This window comes from Rhinoraja longicauda, chromosome 21, assembly GCF_053455715.1.
Source record: "Rhinoraja longicauda isolate Sanriku21f chromosome 21, sRhiLon1.1, whole genome shotgun sequence".
Classification (NCBI taxonomy): Eukaryota; Metazoa; Chordata; class Chondrichthyes; order Rajiformes; family Arhynchobatidae; genus Rhinoraja; species Rhinoraja longicauda.
The window spans coordinates 23558583-23579612 of record NC_135973.1 but is presented as its reverse complement, the minus strand read 5'-3'; the positions used below and the strand labels follow the sequence as shown (position 1 = coordinate 23579612).

At 46.5% G+C, this 21030-nt stretch overlaps 1 protein-coding gene across 1 annotated transcript in view; it reads left to right on the top strand.

Annotated features, from left to right (window-relative positions):
* The window catches only part of pkd1a (polycystic kidney disease 1a), a 172372-nt gene that overhangs the window by 135601 nt on the left and 15741 nt on the right, over window positions 1-21030 (top strand). The window contains exons 33-42 of the mRNA XM_078418122.1: window positions 212-252; window positions 1801-2003; window positions 4700-4811; window positions 6778-6905; window positions 8131-8333; window positions 9132-9326; window positions 14064-14215; window positions 16460-16578; window positions 18787-18931; window positions 20149-20274. Of these exons, the coding sequence (XP_078274248.1) occupies window positions 212-252; window positions 1801-2003; window positions 4700-4811; window positions 6778-6905; window positions 8131-8333; window positions 9132-9326; window positions 14064-14215; window positions 16460-16578; window positions 18787-18931; window positions 20149-20274 (1424 nt within the window). The remainder of the gene's footprint in view (window positions 1-211; window positions 253-1800; window positions 2004-4699; window positions 4812-6777; window positions 6906-8130; window positions 8334-9131; window positions 9327-14063; window positions 14216-16459; window positions 16579-18786; window positions 18932-20148; window positions 20275-21030) is intronic.

Genomic DNA, 21030 nt, shown 5'->3' with positions numbered 1-21030 from the left:
ACCATTCAATCATGGCTGATCTATCTCTCCCTCCTGAACCCATTCTGCCTTCCCCCCATAATCTCTGACACCCGTACTAATCAAGAATCTGTCTATCTCTGCCTACAACTTGTGAGATCTGCCCCTTCACCTGTGCACATTGAGTGTGTCCATGGGAAAGCCCTTCCCCTCCACAATGGCCTTCCTCAATGGAGTTTCAATTTCCTTCTAGGATTACAAAGACAAGCTAAAGACTGACGTCACAGCCAAGAGGTGAGTGTGTGACAACTGTTTGTTTCCGAATACCCAATCTCAACTTTCCCCTTTTGGTTATGAAGTTAGGAGGTCACCTCCTCTGCTGGGTCCTTTCCGCCGGTCAGTGAGATGTCATTGAAGTCATAGAGTTATACAGTGTGGAAACAGGCCCTTCGGCCCACCACATCCATTCCAACCTTTTCTCCATCGACACTAATCTCATTTGCACACGTATGGGCACTATCCTCGTATGTCTTGCCTATTTGAGTGTCTGTCTAAATGTTTCATAAATGCTGTGACTGTATCTGACTCCAATTCCTCTTACTGCGAGCTCTAAAAGTCAATGGTGAGACATGAAGTACTGGAGTCACTCAGCGGGTCAGGCAGCATCCATGGAGAACATGGATAGGTGACGTTCCGGGCCAGGATCCTTCTTCAGATTGAGTCAGTGTGAAGAAGGGTCCTGACCAGCAAACGTCACCTATCCATGTTTTCCACGGATGCAGCCTGACCTGCTAAGTTACTCCAGCACTTTGTGTCTTTCCTTGGTAAACCAGCAGCGGCAGTTCCTTGTTTCGACAATGGTTTCAATGGTACTTTAATGTCACATGTACCTAAATTTAGACTTTAAACTTTAGAGATACAGTGCGGATACAGGCTCTTCAGCCCACCGAGTCCGTGCCGACCTGCGATCACCCCGCTCACTATGACTATCCAACATGCTAGGGACAATTTACAATTTTATCATGGCCAATTAACTTATACATCTTTGGAGTGTGGGAGGAAAGAGGAGCACCAGTAGTAAACCCATGCGATCACAGGGAGAACGCGCAAACTCTGCACAGACAGCACCCACAGTCTGAATCAAACGCGGGCCTCTGGCGTTGTAAAGCAGCAACTCTAAAGCCGCACCACAGAGCTGCCCAACGGATATAGTGAAAGTTGGGTTTTTTTCACACAGTTCAGCTACATCATACTACACATAAACACCTTCATAAATAAGTGCAAAAATGCAACAATTGTAGTGCACGAATAATAGACACCAACTTTTCATAATCAATAGTAGACCCGGCATCAATTTCGGCAACTCTACCGCTGCGCCACTGTGCCGCCTCCACAACTCTCTGCAATTTCTAGCTCGGTAACTTCAATAGACAATAGACAATAGGTGCAGGAGGAGGCCATTCGGCCCTTTGAGCCAGCACCGCCATTCAATGTGATCATGGCTGATCATTCTCAATCAGTACCCCGTTCCTGCCTTCTTCCCATACCCCCTGACTCCGCTATCCTTAAGAGCTCTATCCAGCTCTCTCTTGAATGCATTCAGAGAATTGGCCTCCACTGCCTTCTGAGGCAGAGAATTCCACAGATTCACAACTCTCTGACTGAAAACGTTTTTCCTCATCTCAGTTCTAAATGACCTACCCCTTATTCTTAAACTGTGGCCCCTTGTTCTGGACTCCCCCAACATTGGGAAAATGTTTCCTGCCTCTAACGTGTCCAACCCTCTAATAATCTTATACGTTTCGATAAGATTCGTGCCTGTAATTACTCGTCTGTCCGCAGTGCGCCCGGCTGGCCTGATTACGATAGCATGATGAATTGGCCGGACCTGTTGAGTGATCAGTCCTTCATGGGGAGCAATGTTCCCAAACTGAGGAGAGGACGAGGGACACGACACCTCGGAATCGAGACGCAGTTGAGTTCAGATGATGAGCCACTCTCCCTTGGCTACGAGCAGGCCATGGCCAAAGCCTTCTCTGCTTCAGGTAACCCTGCAGACACCATCCATCCGTGAATGAGGACTCTCTGAAGTCCTAGAAGGAACCGGGGGAAGAACTAAAGATAGACACAAAGTGCTGGAGTAACTCAGCGGGGTCAGGCAGCATCTCTGGAGAAAAAGGATGGGTGACGTTTCAAGTCGGGATCATTTTTGGAAGAAGGGTCCTGACCCGAAATGTCAAAGAGATGCTGCCTCACCCACTGAGTTACACCAGCACTTTGTGTCTATCTTTGGTATAAATCAGCATCTGCAGTTCTTTGTTTCTACAGAGCAGAACTACCTTTGCGTAGCGCCTTCCACAGGCTCGGACCCTCCCCAACGCTCTTGAAGTCAACGCCCTTTGAAGTAAAAAAAGACACACAGTGCTGGAGTAACTTAGTGAGTCAGGCAGCATCTCTTGAGAAATAATGTTATAAAAATGAACTGCACATGCTGATCTATACCAAAGATTGTCTCAAAATGCTGGAGTAACTTAGCGGGTCAGGTAGCATCTCTGGAGAAAAAGGATGGGTGAAATTTCAGGCCGGGTACCTTCTTCAATCTGATGAAGGGCCCTGACTCAAAATGTCACCTATTCAATTTCTCCAGAGATGCTGCCTGACCCGTTGAGTTACTCCAGCATTTTATATCTAGCATCTCTTTGAGAACATGGATAGACAACATTTCATTTCTGAGGAATGGTTCCGCCTCATAACGTTACCTATCCATATTCCCCAGAGATGCTGCCTTCTATAACAGAGCTTTATTTGTCGTTCGGTACCGAAGTACCGAACGAAACTACATAGCAGTCATAGAAAAAAAAAGAACACAAGACACATAACCCCAACACAAACGTCCATCACAGTGACTCCAAACACCCCCTCACTGTGATGGAGGCAACAAAACTTCCACTCTCTTCCCCACGCCCACGGACAGACAGCTCGTCCCTGACCGACCCGCACAGTCCCCGCACCGGGCGCTGAAACGTCCCGCGGCCGAACCGGGCAATGAAAGGCCCGCGACCAAGCCTTGCGCAGCTAAGTCCCGTGGTCGAGCCGCACCGGGCGATGTCAAGTCCGCAGTCGAGCCGCACCAGCGATGAAAAGCCCCGCAGTCGAGCCGCACCGGGCGATGTTAAGCCCCGCAGCCGAGCTGCACCGGGCGATGTTAAGCCCCGCAGCCGAGCTGCACCGGGCGATGTTAAGCCCCGCAGCCGAGCTGCACCGGGCGATGTTAAGCCCCGCAGCCGAGCTGCACCGGGCACTGTTAAGTCCAGCGGCCAAGCCGCACCGGGATGTAAAGTCCAGCGGCCAAGCCGCACCGGGATGTAAAGTCCAGCGGCCAAGCCGCACCGGGATGTAAAGTCCAGCGGCCAAGCCGCACCGGGTGATGTAAAGTCCAGCAGCCAAGCCGCACCGGGATGTAAAGTCCAGCGGCCGAGCCGCAGCGGGCGATGTTAGGCCCCGCAGCCGAGCCGCACCCCGCGCCGTGAGGAAGAGAAAAGTCCCCCCCCCCCCACCCACCCACCCACACCACCACCCCCTCCCACACATACACAACCAAAAAAAATATATAAAAACCATCCCAACACCGACACACAACAAAAAAAAGACGGACAGACTGCTAGTCAGCCGCTGCCGTTAGGCGCCGCCACGTTATAACAATCCAGAAGTTACTGGGACGTTTATTTTGTGCTAAATTACAGTTCTATTTGCTTACCTGACGTCTTCATTTTAGTTTAGTGTAGTTTAGAGATACAGCGTGGATACAGGTCCTTTGGCCCACCTAGTCCGCGCCGACCAGCGATCCCTCTCCACTGGCACCATTTTGCACACTTGGGACAATTTACCATTTTTTTCACCAAAGTCAATCAACCTACAAACCTGTACATCTTTGGAATGTGCGAGAAAATCGGAGCACCCGGAGAAAACCCACACGGTCATAAGGAGAACATACAAGATTTAGATTTTTTTAGATTTAGAGATACAGAGATACAGCGAGGAAACAGGCCCTTCGGCCCTTCGGCCCACCGGGTCCGCGCCGCCCAGCGATCCCCGCACATTAACACTATCCTACACACCCTAGGGACAATTTTTACATTTGCCCAGCCAATTAACCTACATACCTGTACGTCTTTGGAATGTGGGAGGAAAACGAAGATCTCGGAGAAAACCCACGCAGGTCACGGGGAGAACGTACAAACTCCGTACAGACGCCGCCCGTAGTCAGGATCGAACCTGAGTCTCCGGCGTTGCATTCGCTGTAAAGCAGCAACTCTACCGCTGTGCCACCGTGCCGCCACCTTGTCCCAAGTGTGCAAACTCCATACTGACGGCATCCATAGTCAAGATCAAACCCAGGTCTCTGGTGCTGTAAGGCAGCAACTATACTGCTGTGCCACTGTGCTGTCATTTGCCAAGGTGGGCTTCAAAGACGTGGAAGAGTTCATATTTCCGTGTTGAAGACCCTTCCTCAGAGGATCATTGACTTGAAACAACTGGTTCTCTCTCCACAGCTGCCTGGCCTGCTGGGTTTTTTTCAGGAGTTTTGGTTTTTATTTAAGGTTGGCAGTGATTGGGTCAGTTTATTTACTATATCCCCAGGCAAAGATTTTGAAAAGAGCAGAAGACCTGAAATTGCAGCTGTAGTAAGTCATTTGCTTTTTAAGTCTTCACCAAGTACAATCTATGGTGATTTCCCCAGCAGCTGAACACCTGATACAGCGAATGGCCTTTGGTGGGAATAATGATCTGTCAACCTCGCACGACAGTGGCCGCGTCTCCCTGGACCTGGAGAGTCACTTAATATCCAACCTGTGAGTATGTTCTCAAAGTCCATTCCTGTACCGCTCATCACCCAGTTAAGTTCATCACCCGCTGATGAATCTCAAACATCGAATCAAGTCTGAAGAAGGCAAGCTTTAATCACAAAACATGCTTAAAAAACATTTGGGACTTAAAAAAAAATGCTTGGGCAGGTATGTGTATAGGATAAGTTTTAGAGTGATACGGGCCAAATGCAGGCAGGTGGGGCAAGTGTAGATGGGGGATGTAGGTCGGCATGGGCAAGTTGGGCTGAAGGGCCTGTTCCCATGCTGTATGGCTCAATAGCTGTGCGATTCTGTGATGAATGATGTATGATTCTATGACTCTCAGGTTTCTGACCCAAAATGTCATCTACAGAGTTGGCCTGGGCGTCATGTTGGGCGCAGATATTGCGGGACGAACGGCTTGTTCCCACACTGTACCTTCTGTGTTCTAGGTCCTATGTACCACCAGGTTCAAGAGCAGTCTCTTGGGATGAATTCCCAATCTTCCAATCTACCTGATTGTGGCCCTTGCACTTTCTCTATCTGTTTATTTTCTCTTTTGCACTACCTGATGTCATCACTAATGGTATGATCTGTCAGGATAGCACGTAAAGCAAAGGCTTTCACCATGTCTCAGTCCCTAGGATAATATGATGCCAATACCACCAATGATTTAAAGTCATTGATTAACTTCCATTGTGTATCCAGCATGTAATACATTAATGTCAGAGCTCATTTTTTCCCAAAAGTATTTCCAAAATTTTATTTGTAAATTTGAAGATATAGAAAAAGCTACATTCATATATTGCCTTCCACAATCAAAGGCTTATTTTTCCATTTGCTTACATCAGCACTTCATTTTTTCATTCTCAGGGTCAGGATCAAACCCAGGTCTCTGGTGCTGTAAGGCAGCAACTCTACCGCTGCGTCACTATGCCACCCCGAAAATTGCACAACTATTGAGCTTTTTTTTAGTTATTGAACTTTTTTGCTCCTTTTATTATGTCATCTGTAGAATATTGGGTTTGCTAACATGTTGTGAAGCTCCAAAGAAGAATTTAAGTTCGATTTGTGGTACATACATAACAATTAAACGCTCATGACTCTTGTCTCTTGACTCTCGGTGATGTAAATGGAACAGAATTCAGGCACAGTCTGCAACATCAGCTTTATTCCAGATGCTTAATGACCATCGAACCCCTTAGATTCCTACCGATGTGCCAGATAACCTTGGAATGGGCTTGGTATGTAAGTGTAGATTGATATCCAAGCCTGTCATAGAGTCATACAGCAAGAAAACAGGCCCTTTGGCCCAATTTTCCCTTGCCGACTATCAGGTCCCATCTATACTAGTCCCACCTGCCTATGTTTGACCCATATTCCCCTGCACCCATCCTATCCATATTCCTGTCTAAATGTTTCTTAAATGTTGTGATAGTACCTGCCTCAACTACCTCTCTCTGGCAGCTCCTGGCTTCCATACACCCATCACCCTTTGTGTAAAAAAGTTAGCCCTCCGGTTCCTATTACATCTTTTCCCCCCTCACCTTAACCTTATGTCCTCTGGTTCTTGATACCCCTTCTCTGGGTAAAAGACTGTGCATTTACCGTATCTATTTCACTCATGATCTTATACACTAATAAAATCACCCTTCATCTTCCTGCGACCCATGGAATAAAGTCCTAGCCTACTCAACGTCTTTCAAAAGCTCAGGCCCTCGAGTCCTGGTTATGTCCTCGTAAACCTTCTCCGCACCCTTTCCAGCTTAACAACATCTTTCCTATTACTGGGTGACCAAAACTGAATGCAATACTCGCCTGAAACCTCTGGTTCTTGATTCCCCTACTCTGGGTAAAAGACTCTGTGCATTTACCCTATCTGTTCCTTTCATGAGGGTTGGGATTTGCTGAGGTATCTCATCTTTTCAGTTTTACTAATGTTTTTTAATGCCTATTACATTTTGTTCTTCAGGACGGAGATAATCAGTGGAAATGAAGAGGTGCCAACAGAAGCTGCCATTCACCACAAGGCCAGTGACTTTGGCCAAGGCATCCGGCCCACCCAAGGTATTGGGAGGATGGCCAACACCAGAAGAATAGGTAAATGTCCATAAGTTCATAAGTCATAGGAGCAAAGTTAGGCTACAGGTGCTCCTCAACTTATGATGTGGTTACGTTCCGAGAAACCCATCGCAAACCGAAAATATCATCACTCGAAGTGCATTTAATACACCTGATCACGTGGCCGGAAGCAAGCTGCGGCTCGCTACGGGTCGCTGCGGCTCGCTACGGGTCGCTGCGGCTCACTGCCGTTTGCACCATCGCAAAGACGAAATATCGCACGTCGAAGCATCGTAAGTCGGGAGCACCTGTATTCAAGTGTCATCGAGCATCGAGTGTCATTCAATCGTGGCTGATTTATCTCTCCCTCTCCACCCAATTCTACCTTCTCCCCATCATCTTTGATGCCTTTACTAATCAACAAGCTGTCAATCTCCGCTTTAAAAATATTAGACCAACGACTTGGTCTCCACAGCCGTCTGTTGGAATTAATTCCACAGATTCACGGGTCTCTGGCGTTGCGATGCAGCGGCTCTACCAGCCGTGCCTCCATTTAGGTTTGGGGTTCAGGTTGATTATTGTCACATGTACCGAGGTACAGTGAAAAGCTTTGTTTTGTACGCTATCCAAACAGACCAGATATACCACACATAGATAGATATAATCAGTTCAAACTCAAGTACAATAGATAGGGCAAAGGGGATGATACAGTGCAGACTATAGTTCTCAGCGTTTTATCTCATCAGTTATTTAGACAAACTTAACGTCCACAATGGGGTAGAGCTGAATTGGGCAGTACCTTAGCTTATGGAGGGATCGTTCAGACGCCAGACAACAGAGGGGAAGAAGCTGTTCCTGAGTCTGGTGCTGTCCGTGTTCAAGCTTCTGTATCTTCTGCAAGGTCAGAGCAGGGAGAAGAAGTTGGAAGAAGGGTACCGACCTGCAACGTCACGCATCCTTTTTTTCCAGAGATGCTGCTGCCTGACCCACTGAGTTACTCTAGCACTTTGTGTCTATCTTTGGTATAAACCCGCATTTGAATTTCTTTGTTCCTATAGAGCAGAACTACGAAGCAAAGCAGAGTCAGAACCATTCTTCAGATTGAACAATGTTCTCAGCTGCCATATGGGATTTGAAGCCACGTCACCAGATCGATGTCCCAAGCTTCTCGATGCTTGTGCATTAATTTAGCCAGTGCTATTGTAGTGCCCATGGCTGAGATTGGACTTGTTTAACATTGTCTAATATTCTTGTGTCTCAACAGCTTTCAGTGACCCTCCAGAGCGTTGCCTCTTCCCCTTCTGGTGCAGTTACACAGCCCACGCCCTCTGTTTCCTCCTCTTCTCTGCCTCCATCACCGTGTGCCTTTGGATCGGAGTTTGCTTCACTCCAAGGGTTGCTCTCATGTGGCTCATCTCAGGGATCTTCAGCGTCCTCTCCTCATTCTTCCTCCTGGAACCTTTGAAGGCACGTTTTCTCAACGTTCAGCTCTTAAGCCTCTTGAGATCATGAAATGCAATACATTTGCAATTGTCTTGTAAATCCTAGGATGTTCCTGGCCTACTTGTTACACAACGTAGAGTAATAGAACGCAAAATATCAAATCTTAACCTTCAATTATCGTATTTTTGTTTTGTATTAAAGACAACATCTTTCTTATAACATGGTGTCCATAACTGAACGCAATACTCTAAACGTAACCTCACCAACGTCCAAACTGTATATACAGCATCCATAGTCAGGATAGAACTAGGTTCACTGCACTGTAAGGCAGCATCTGTACCACTGCGCCGCCCTCGATCTCTGATCTTCGCAGTGGCACGGTGGCGCAGCTGTAGAGTTGCTCCCTTTCAACGCCAGAGTCCCGCGTTTGATCCTGACAACGGGTGCTGTCTGAGCGTTCTCCCTCTGACCGTATGGGTTTTCCCCGGGTGCTCCGGTTTCCCCCCACGCTCCAAAGAAATACAGGTTTGTAGATGAATTGGCTTCGGTAAAGATTGTAAATTGTCCCTAGTGTGTGGGATAGCCTTATTGTACAGGGTGATCACTGGTCGATGCATACTCAGTGGGCCGAAGGGCCTGTTTCCGCGCTGGTATCTCTAAACTAAACTAAAACACTAAATTCACTAAAGTACCAAATGCCCCTGCGGTATCGTGGGTTTAGCGTTACGGACTGCGGGTGAATCTCCTGGCACGGTGATCACACTTGAATTACAGATCTTACCCCCTCAGTGACATTGCCCCCTCTATCCTTTGCTCTGACAGGTTCTGACTGAAGCACTTTATTTCTCGCTGGTTGCCAAGCGCATCCACCCGGACGAAGATGACAACCTGGTGGAGAAACCGCGTGTGGAACAGATCTCGGAAAGGATCGGAAAAGTCCGCCCTCCTCAAGGATACAGCCTCCTGCAAGCCCGGGAAGAGGCGAGGAAGGTCCAGATTCTTCACAAGTTGCTCAAGGTACCTCTCACCCCTAAATGTTGCAATAGTTCCTGCCTTAACTTCCTCCTCCGGCAGCTCTTTCCAGACACCCACCTGTGCTCCAAGGAATAGAATCCTAGCCTGCTCAACCTCTCCCTCTAGTTCTGGCAACATACTCATAACTTTTCCCTGCACCTTTTCCTGCTTGACAACATCTTTCCTGGGCACACGGTGGCCAGAACTGAATACAATACTCTAAATGCGGCCTGTGTGCAAAAATTACCCCTCAGTTGCCTGTTAAATCTCTCCCCCCTCACCTTAAACCTATGTCCTCTAGTTCTCGATTCCCCTACTCTGTGCAAGAAACTCTGTACATCTACACAAGCTATCCCTCTCAAGATTTTGTACACCTCCATAAGATCACCCCTCATCCTTCTGCGCTCCAAGGAATAGAATCCTAGCCTGCTCAACCTCTCCCTATAGCTCAAGCCCTCTAGTTCTGGCAACATACTCATAACTTTTCCCTGCACCTTTTCCTGCTTGACAACATCTTTCCTGGGCACATGGTGGCCAGAACTGAATACAATACTCTAAATGCGGCTTCACCAACATCTTATATAATTGTAACATGAACTCACAACTTCTATGCTCAATAGTCTGACTGATAAAGGCCGATGTGCCAAAAGCCTTTTTGTCTCCCCTATCTACCTGTAATGTGTCAGAGAAAGCTTGCACGGAGCATCAAATAGATGGGTTGAATGGCCTTATTATTTGCAGTTCCATTCAATATTAGAGACTGCATTTGGACAGGTACATAGATAGGAAAGGTTTAGAAGGATATGGGTCAAACGCAGGCAGTTGCGACGTATAGATCGGGCATTTTGGTCAGCGTAGGCAAGTTGGGTCAATGGTCCTGTTTCCATACTGTATGACTTTAAGATAACCCTAAAATCTCAGCTGGTCAAACATCGAGGGCAGCACAGTGTCACAACATTAGAGTTGATGCCTTACAGCGCCAGGGACCAAGGTTCGATCCTGACTTTGGGTGCTGCTGTGCAGAGCTTGTATGTTCACCCTGTGACCTGCGTGGGTTTTCTCCTGGTGCTCTGGTTTTCTGCAATATTCCAAAGACGTACAGGTTTGTAGGTTTATTGGCTTCAATAAAAATTGTAAATTACCCCTAGTGTGTAGGATAGTCTTATTGTAAGGGGTGATCGCTGATCGGCACAGACTCAGTGGGCTGAAGGGCCTGTCTCCATGCTGTATCTCTGAAGTCTAAAGTCTAAATCTACCGAAACATGATGAGTTGATTAAACCACTAGTAATAGAGAAAGATTAGTTAGAGTTTAGTTTATTGTCAGGTGTACCGAGATACAGTGAGAAGCTTTTGTTGCGTGCTAGCCAGTCAGCGGAAAGACTATACATGATTACAGTCGAGCCATCCACAGTGTACGTATGCACGATAAAGGGAATAATGTTTAAGTGCATGATAAAGTCCGATCAAAGATGGTCCGAGGGTCTCCAATAATGTAGATAGTACACTGTACATCTACGTATCCATCTTAATTCAGCATCAATCTACGCTGAAAAGTACCCAATGATTTGGTCTCTAAGTTGTTGGGAGAGAGCAGTCTTGAGCTACCATCTAACTCATTGGAGACCCTCGGACTATCTTTGATCGGACTTTACTGGATTTTACGGGATTGACACAAAGCCTCAGCACCCAGAGGGAGAATTAAATGGGAATTCTGACAAAATGCCTCACAATATTTTACTCTCACATCTTTTACTCACAATATTTTACACAAAATATCTGGTGCCCTTTGCAATAGGTTCTGTTATTTTAATCTCAGAGTTTCCAGCAATTGGGGGATTTTAAACAAAAATGCAATCTCTGACTCAGCGTAAGCCTTATATAATTGCGAGAAAAGTGAAGTATGCTTCACTTAAGCTATCATTGGGAGAAGAATGTAATTTTCCAAAGCCACAGACCACGGTTTGCATTTTGCTCCATCTAAGATGTAGCTATTTAATTTTCCAACAGTAGCCAAAGTAAATACTGAGGTGGGGAAAATTGGCAAGAGTTGATGGTTCCGCAGTGATTCATGGTTTACGTTAGTGATTTTTTCCAATGTCAAGGCCAGCAGTTAACGGCAGCAGATTCATCATTGTCAGAACAAACAGTAGGGCTATCACATCGCCCGGCCAAGTGCACTACTGGTCTCAACTCCAGCTTATTATGGGGCATCCAAAAGTTGGGTGTAACAGTGATACCAATTAACTTTCCAAACAGATGTTTGTAACACACAGCAATTGGAAGCCACCCTGTGTAACATAAATTCATAAGTCATAGGAGCAGAATTAGGCCATTCGGCCCATCGAGTTGACTCTGCCATCCAATCATGGCTGATCTATTTTTCCCTCTCAACCTAATTCTCCTGCCTTCTCCCCGTAACCCCTGTACCCTTACCAATCAAGTATCTGTCAATCTACGCTGAAAAGTACCCAATGATTTGGCCTCCACAGCTGTCTGTGGCAATGAGCATGCTCTGACTAAAGAAATTCCTCCTCATCTCCTTTCTAAAGATACGTCCTTTTATTCTGAGGCTGTGCCCTCTGGTTCTAGACTCTTCCACTAGTGGAGATATCCTCTCCGCATCCACTCTATCCAGTCCTTTCACTATTCGGTAAGTTTCAATGAGATTCCGCCCCCGCCCCCTCATCCTTGTAAACTTCAGCGAGTTGGGGAAGTCCAGAACCAGGGGTCACAGCTTAAGGATAAGGGGGAAGTCTTTTAGGACCGAGATGAGAATACATTTCTTCACACAGAGAGTGGTGAGTCTGTGGAATTCTCTGCCACAGAAGGTAGTTGAGGCCAGTTCATTGGCTATATTTAAGAGGGAGTTAGATGTGGCCCTTGTGGCTAAAGGGATCAGGGGGTATGGAGAGAAGGCAGGTACAGGTTACTGAGCTGGATGATCAGCCATGATCATATTGAATGGCGGTGCAGGCTCGAAGGGCCGAATGGCCTACTCCTGCACCTATTTTCTATGTTTCTATGTTTACAGGCCCGGTGCAATCAATCACCATACTTGGCCTATAGTTCTGCTGCGATCGGTGCCACAAGTCAATCGTTCTAAAAGTTTGAGACTGCCCATCACGTTTAAGAATAAAATGCAAATATTTATCCCATTTAAGCTTAAAAAGTGTCTGTTGCACCGATTTAGAAATGTGTCCAAACCCGATCCAAGTTTTCACTCTCCCAACCGAGCGATGTGCAGGTTTACACTGAGCAGGACGGCCTAAAACAACTTGGAATTCTCGGGAGGAAATACCTTCTAATCCAGGCAGCATTTGGTGAAACTCTCTGAAGCTTCCACACCCTTGCTGTAATGAGTCGACCAGAACTGCACAGGGTCTATTTTGAAGTCTTACCCTCCCCTGTAAATATTTTCCACGTATCCATCTTAATCCTGCACCAGCCCATTAAGATGTCTATGCTCCATCTCCAGCCATCTACACATCCCCAGTCTAAGTCACTCCACTGATGGAAGAAGTGCCTTCAACAGTTTTTTAGTTTAGTTTAGAGATACGAGTTCACACCGACCAACGATTACCCATACACTAGTTCTATCCGGCACACTAGGTGGCACGGTGGCACATCAGTAGAGATGCTGCCTTACAGCGCCAGAGACCCGGGTTCGATCCTGACTACGGGTGCTGTCTGTATGGGTTTTGTACGCTCTCTCTGTGACTGCGTGGGTTTTCTCCGGGTGCTCCGGTTTCCACCCACACTGCAAAGACATGCAGGTTTGTAGGTTAAAACTCATCAGTAAAATTATAAATTTTCCCCATTGTGTAGGATAGTGTTAGTGTATGGGGATCGCTGGTTAATTGCTAAACACTTTAACTCCTCCCTCCTCTGTCCTGGGCCTCCTTTCCTGTCCTGACCTTTCTGTCCTGGGCCGCCTTCATTGTCTTTGAAATCCAATTTTGATTTCTCTAACTTCAAGTAACCTTTGCTTTTCTTCTCTCTCCATCCCTCCCCTATCCTACTTCTCTCTCCATCCCTCCCCTATCCTAGTTCTCTCTCCATCCCTCCCCTATCCTAGTTCTCTCTCCATCCCTCCCCTATCCTAGTTCTCTGACTAGTTTCATTGTCCTGATTACATTTTACTAATTGTATACCTTGTTGTCACCTTCCTCTCTGCTAATAATGATCCTTTCTAAATTTTCCTTGAGCTTCTGCCCCCTTTGATCTCTCGCTTTCACACCTTACCCTTCCATATCTCTATGTCTCCCTCTCCCCTGACTCTCAGTCTGAAAACGGGTCATGACCCGAAAATTTACCCATTCCTTCTATCGAGAGATGCTGCCTGTCCCACTGAGTTACTCCAGCATTTATTGTCTATCTTCAGTGTAAACCAGCATCTGCAGTTCCTTCCTACATATCTTGACTTCAGCTGGGGTTGGTTTTGCTGATGTTGAACACACCCCACTGGGTTTGGTTGCGCTGATGTTGAACAGGGTTCACTGGGTTCGGTTGCACTGATGTTGAACAGGGGATCAACTAGGTTTGGTAGTGCTAATGTTGAACAGGGGTTCACTGGGTTTGGTTGAGTTGATGTTGAACGGGGTTCATTGGGTTTGGTTGAGTTGATGTTGAACGGGGTTCACTGTGTTTGGTTGTGCTGATGTTGAGCAGGGGTTCACTGGGTTTGGTTGGCACTGAGGGTGACCCACGGCTGACGGAGTTTGTCAACCCTTGCCTTGCAGAACTTCATCATCTACATGCTCTTCCTGCTGGTGGTCTTGCTGATTAATTACGGAGACTCGTTCAGAGACGCTCAGAGTCGCCTTCTGCACAGCTCCATTCGGCAAGGTCTGGTCGGGGTGAGGAGAGGAGTGGAATTCCAGAAAATCAAAAGGTAGGAGCACAGTCAAACCTCAAAAACCAACAAACTGCATCCTCACCCGGGTATGGAGGCACAGTGTTCTAGTCACGACCTGCTTTGGAATCGGAATCGGAAGCAGAAGATGAGGCCTTTCAGTCCACTGAGTTCATGCTGACCATCAACATTCAACTCGACTCATGTACACAAATGCCGATTTTGATTGGTTGTATGATTGATTGTTTAGTTGATTACTTTACTGGTTCATTGGTTGATTGGTTAATTGATTAGACAATAGACAATAGAAAATAGGTGCAGGAGAAGGCCATTCGGCCCTTCGAGCCAGCACTGCCATTCAATGTGATCATGGCTGATCATTCACAATCAGTACCCCGTTCCTGCCTTCTCCCCATACCCCCTGACTCCGCTATCCTTAAGATTCTTTGATTGATTCTTTGGTTGGCTGATGGATTAGTTGGTTGATTGATCGATGAATTGGTTATTGATTGATTGATTTGATTGATTGACTGACTGACTGACTTACTGATCAATTGAAAGATACAGCATGGAAACAGGCCCTTCAACCCACTGAGTCGATCGTCCATTCACCCTAGTTCTATGTTATCCCACTTTTGCATCTGCTCCCTACACACTAGGGGCAATTTACAAAGTCCAATTAATCTGCAAACCTGCACACCTTTGGGATGTAGGAGGAAACTGGACCACCCTGAGGAAACCCACGCAGTCACAGGGAGAACGTGCAAACTCCACACGCAAACAGCACCCAAGGTTAAGATTGGGACCTCTGGCGCCGTGAGGCAGCAGCTCCACCAGCTGCGCCACTGTGTCACCCAAGTCATGTAAATTAATCACTATAAAGTGCAGGCTTGAAAGCCCCGATCATATGTCCAACAGCCATGCAGGCAGTCTCTTCTGAATCATCACCAGCTCTCTGTGTGAAATTATATTTAATTTTTATGTGAATCAGATATTAAACTAAATCGCAAAAGACACATTGCTGGAGTATCTCAGCGGGTCAGATAACATCTCTGAAGAACATAGATAGGTGACATTTTCGGTCAGGATCCTTCTGCCGACTGATTGTGGACGAGGGAGGGGCAAAGAAAGCAGAAGATATGATTGCACAAAGGCCCTCTGTAAAGACAGAAGGTGGGAGACAAATGGATTGAAGAGTTGTGAATTGTGAGGCAAGAGGAAGGAATATAGATGGAGGGGGAGGGGAGAAATACAGTCAGAACTCTTCTAGAGACTGATTCTCCACAGATGCTGCCTGGCCCTCTGAGTGCCTCCAGCACTTTGGTTTTGCTCAAGATTCCAGCATCTACGGACTCTTGTGACTCCATCACTTAGAGTTTTCTGTATTATTTATACTGAGTAAAATCTAAGTAGCTTAGAAAATCATGGACCATTTTCTTTTCTTTCCTTGTATGAATCATTCTTACTGACTTTGAGATGGCAGTCTAGTGCTGCAAGAGGAAATAGTTGAGCAAGGGACAATAGCAACATATAAAAAGCAGTCTGACAGGTACATGGATTGGAAAGGTTTAGAGGGATATGGGCTAAATGAGATTAGCTTTGATGGAGCATCATGGGTCAGCATGGACGAGTTGGGCTGAAGGGCCTGTTTCTGTGCTGTGTGATTCCAAGTGGTTACGTTGCCCAGTGTGGTATCAGGGAAAACTCTGAGCCTGTAAAATGTAGACACAAGAACCTGCAGATGCTGGAATCTTGAGTGAAACAAAAACAAAGAGCTCAAGTCAAGTCAAGTCAATTTTATTTGTATAGCACATTTAAAACAACCCACGTTGACCAAAGTGCTGTACATCTGATTAGGTACTAAGGAAAAAATGAAACATACAGTAGCACGCAAACATAACAGCACATACAAAACAGTTCACGGATCGCCTCCTCAATGAGCCTCAATGAGCCTCAAACGCTAGGGAGTAGAAATAGGTTTTGAGCCTGGACTTAAAGGAGTCGATGGAGGGGGCAGTTCTGATGGGGAGAGGGATGCTGTTCCACAGTCTAGCAGCTGCAACCGCAAACTCACGTCAGTCAGGCTGCATCTGCGGAGGGAAATGGACAGTCGACGTTTCGGATCACGACCCGCCATTTGGATTCGACCCAAAACATTTGACGGTCCATTTCCAACCACAGATGCTGCCTGACTCTTTAGACTCTGAATTTTTTACTGCTCATTTTTAAGTTTGCAACCTTCACCCGATGTTAGAGACCATCTGATTCTCTGCTCTCTTTCAGATCGGGGGATCTATTTAAATGGATGAGCGAGGTACTGCTTCCATATCTCTACAACAACCAAAGCAAGACTCTGATAGGCTGTGCACGGCTACGCCAAGTTCGCTTGGAAATAAACCAAGGTAACATGAAGATCTTGCATTCACCCAGAAACCTTCATCGAGTCAATAAATTGTTTTCAGTAAATAAATTATTTTCAGTCAATAAATCGTGACCACTGAAGTACGATATGATACGACACAATACGATAGAACTTTATTTATCCCAGGTGGGAGATTGATCTGCCAACAGTCATAAAACACAAAATACGTGAAACATGAAATTAAAGTGACGAGTGGAAAGGATTGGCGATGTAAAAAAAGATTGGGGGAGGGGCGGGGGGGGGGGGGGGTGTCATTGTACCCCATGACAGAAGGGGGAGGAGTTGTACAGTTTGATAGCCACAGGGAGGAAGGATCTCGGGTGGCGTACTGTGCTGCGTCTTGGTGGAACCAGTCTGTTGCTGAAGGTACCCCTCAGGTTGACCAGTGTGACTGGGTGAGCTGTATTGTCCAAGAAGCTCCACAGTTTGAGGTGCATCCGCCCCTCCAAGACCAGACCACCTCCCACGAATCCAACTCCGCCCCCAGGATGGAGCCAGCCTTCCTGGTGAGTTTGTTAGCCACAGGGGTCAGTGTTGTAACTTCCACTATTTACAGGCAATAACTTTGATAAAAGGACTTCACACTTTACAGATACAACGTGGAAGGAACTAGGCCCTTCGGCCCACTGACACCCAGCGATCACCCCGTACACTAGCACGATCCTTCACACTAGAGACTATTTTACAATGTACAGAAGCCAATTAACCTACAAACCTGTAAGTCTTTGGAACGTGAGAGGAAACCGGAGAAACCTTACAGAATGGCAGGCAGTGACTAGTGGGGTGCCGCAAGGCTCGGTGCTGGGACCGCAGCTATTTACAATATACATTAATGATTTAGATGAAGGAATTAAAAGTTACATTAGCAAATTTGCAGATGACACAAAGCTGGGTGGAAGTGTGAACTGTGAAGAGGATGCTATGAGGATGCAGGGTGATTTGGACAGGTTGGGTGAGTGGGCAGTTGCATGGCAGATGCAGTATAATGCGGATAAATGTGAGGTTATCCACTTTGGTGGCAAGAACGGGAAGGCAGATTATTATCTGAATGGTGTCAGGTTAGGAAAAGGGGAAGTACAACGAGACCTGGGTGTCCTTGTACATCGGTCACTGAAAGTAAGCATGTAGGTACAACAGGCAGTGAGGAAAGCTAATGGAATGTTGGCCTTCATAACAAGAGGAATTATAGGAGCAAAGAGGTCCTTCTGCAGTTGTACAGGGCCCTGGTGAGACCACATCTGGATTATGGGGGGCAGTTTTGGTCTCCTAATTTAAGGAAGGACATTCTTGCTATTGAGGGAGTGCAGCCTAGGTTCATGAGATTAATTCCCGGGATGGAGGGACTGTCATACGATGAAAGAATGGAGCGACTGGGCTTGTATTCGCTGGAATTTAGCAGGATGAGAGGGGATCTTATAGAAACAAATACAATTATTAAGGGATTGGACACGCTAGATGCAGGAAACATCTTCCCGATGTTGGGGGAGTCCAGAACCAGTGGCCACAGTTTACGAATAAGGGGTAGGCCATTTAGAACTGAGATGAGGAAAAGCTTTTTCACACAGAGAGTTGTGAATTTGTGGAATTCTCTGCCTCAGAAGGTTGTGGAGGCCGATTCACTGGAGGCATTCAAAAGAAAGTTAGATAGAGCTCTTGCGGCTAGCTGAATCAAGGTTTATGGGGAGAAGGCAGTAACGGGGTACTAATTGTGGATGATCAGCCATGATCACATTGAGTGGCGGTGCTAGCTCGAAGGGCCGAATGGCCCACTCCTGCACCTATTGTCTATGTACCTATGTATAAAACCCACGCAGTCACAGGGAGAACATACAAACTCCGTACAGCCAACACACGTGGTCGGGCTCAAACCCAGGTCTCTGGCGCGGTAAGGCAGCAACGCTACCACTGTGACACTCCTTGTAACAAAAGGTACTGAAGATTCAGAACCAGCTTGGAAAGTAAAATTTGTCAGACTGATGCAAAATGTCTTTGAAGGGAGATGGACAGGGTCGATGGGGAGTGAGCAAATATTTGTCCGATGCCATGTGGTAAAATGTTATCCCTTTCAGTGTGAAGGGTGAACGAGCTGGGTCTTGTGTAACTGATGCTGTTGAACAGAGAGACCTTGACCTTCCCACGACTAACGACATTTCCTTTTCTACCTCCTGCCCCCCCCATTTTCCACCAGGTCAATGTCTTCAGCAAGCTCCAGTGACTGGGCAATGCGTGCACTACCCTCTGCTTCAGGACACCAACCATTATGAGATCGGTTGGAAGAACCCAGTTACCAATCGGAGCAATAAGTGGTCGTACTCGACACCTGACCTACCAGAGTGAGAATATATTCAGTTTATGGTCACGTGTACGGAGACACAGTAAAAAGCTTTTGTTTGCATGCTATCCAGTCAGAAAAAAAGATGATACAATCTTTGAATACAATCAAGCTGTCCACAGTGCACAGATAAAGGATAATGGGTACAACATTTAGTGCGATATAACAGTGAAGTTCGATAGAGGTGTAGAGAATCATGAAAGGAATAGATCGGGTAAATGCACAGAGTCTCTTGCCCATCAAGAACTTTAGATAGTTCCTCTGTCCCTCTCTTCCCCTCCCCCTTCCCAGATCTCCCACTGTCTTCCTGTCTCCACCTATATCCTTCCTTTGTCCCGCCCCCCTGACATCAGTCTGAAGAAGGGTCTCGACCCGAAACGTCACCCATTCCTCTCTCCTGAGATGCTGCCTGACCTGCTGAGTTACTCCAGCATTTTGTGAATAAATACCTTCGATTTGTACCAGCATCTGCAGTTATTTTCTTACAAGAACTAGAAGTCATAGGTTTAAGGTGAGTGGGGAACGATTTAATAGGAACCTAAGGGGTAACTTTTTTTACACAAAGGGTGGTGAGGGTATGGAATGAGCTGTCGGAGGAGGTAGTTGAGGCAAGTACTATCGCAACTTTTAAGAACCATTTGGACATGTACATGGATAGGATATGTTTGGAGGGTCATGGACTGAACTCAGGCAAGTGGGACTAGTGGAGATGAGACATGTTGGTCATTGTGGGCATCTCTAAACTCTATAATTATTTAGGCGTGATGTAACCAGATCTTCAATAGGATTTATAACAAAGGGAGAGGAAGGAGTGGGAAGAGATCTCATTTTGTAGGAAAAAACCCCTGCAGATGCTGGTTTAAATCGAAGGTAGACACAAAATGCTGGAGTAACTCAGTGGGTCAGGCAGCATCTCTGGAGAAACGTAATAGGGTCTGAAGAAGGGTTCCAACCGAAACGTCACCTATTTCTTTTCACCGGACGTGCTGCCTGACCCGCTGAGTTACTCCAGCATTCTTATGTCTACCTTCCCAACCTGAAACGTCGCCTGTCCATATTCTCCAGAGACGCTACCTGATCGGCCGAGTTACACCAGCACTTTGCGTCCTTTTTTAAAAACTCATTTTCTTCATTGGGTTCAAGGTCCCAATAAAATATACATTCCCGTCGAACAAAGTGAAGTGAATATCATTGAGTCTGATTCTTTGTTGCCCCCAGGGTGTGGTATTGGGGCCAGACCACAGCGTGGGACAGTGGAGGATATGTGCAACATCTCGGCAGGACAATGGAGCAGAGTAATCGTACACTTTGGCACTTACAGGAGAGCAACTGGCTGGACAGAAAGTGAGTAGCATTTTACTGAAAATCGCAACGTTTTCACTCAGACGGTGGTGGGTATATAGAATGAGCTGCCAGAAGATGTTGTTGAGGCGGATACCATAACAGGATTTAAAAGACACAAGGACAGGTACATAGATAGGAAAGGTTTAGTTTAATTTAGTTTAGTTTAGATTTTGGCATGTGTACCAAGGTACAGTGAAAAGCTTTTGTTGCGTGCTAACCAGTCAGTGGAAAGCCAATACATGATTACAATTGAGGCATTCGCAGTTGTCAGATACTCGATAAAGGGAATAACTTTTAGTGCAAGGTAAAGTCCAGTACAGTCTGATTAAAGATGGTCTGAGGGTCTCCACTGAGGTAGGTGGTAGGTCAGGACTGCTCTCTGGTTCTGGTTTAGAGGGATTACGGGCCAAACACAGGCAAATGGGACCTGCTTAGTGGGGCACCATCGGTTTGGTGGTATGTGCTTTCAAACTTCTGTATCTTCTACCCGATGGGAGCAGGGAGAAGGAGGAACGACTGGGATGGGGAAAGTCCTGGATTCTGTTGGCTTCTTTTCCGAGGCAGTGTGAAGTGTAGATGTAGGGGAGTCTGATCTGTGTGATGGACTGGGCTACATCCACAACTCTTTGCAAGCCATCGATTTGGTCATCAATGCCCTGAGGGGGTAGTTACTTGAAACTTGGGGGGGAAGAAGGTGTTCTTGAGTCTGGTGGTGTGCGCTTTCAAGTTTTAGAAGAACAATAATTAGAGGATTGT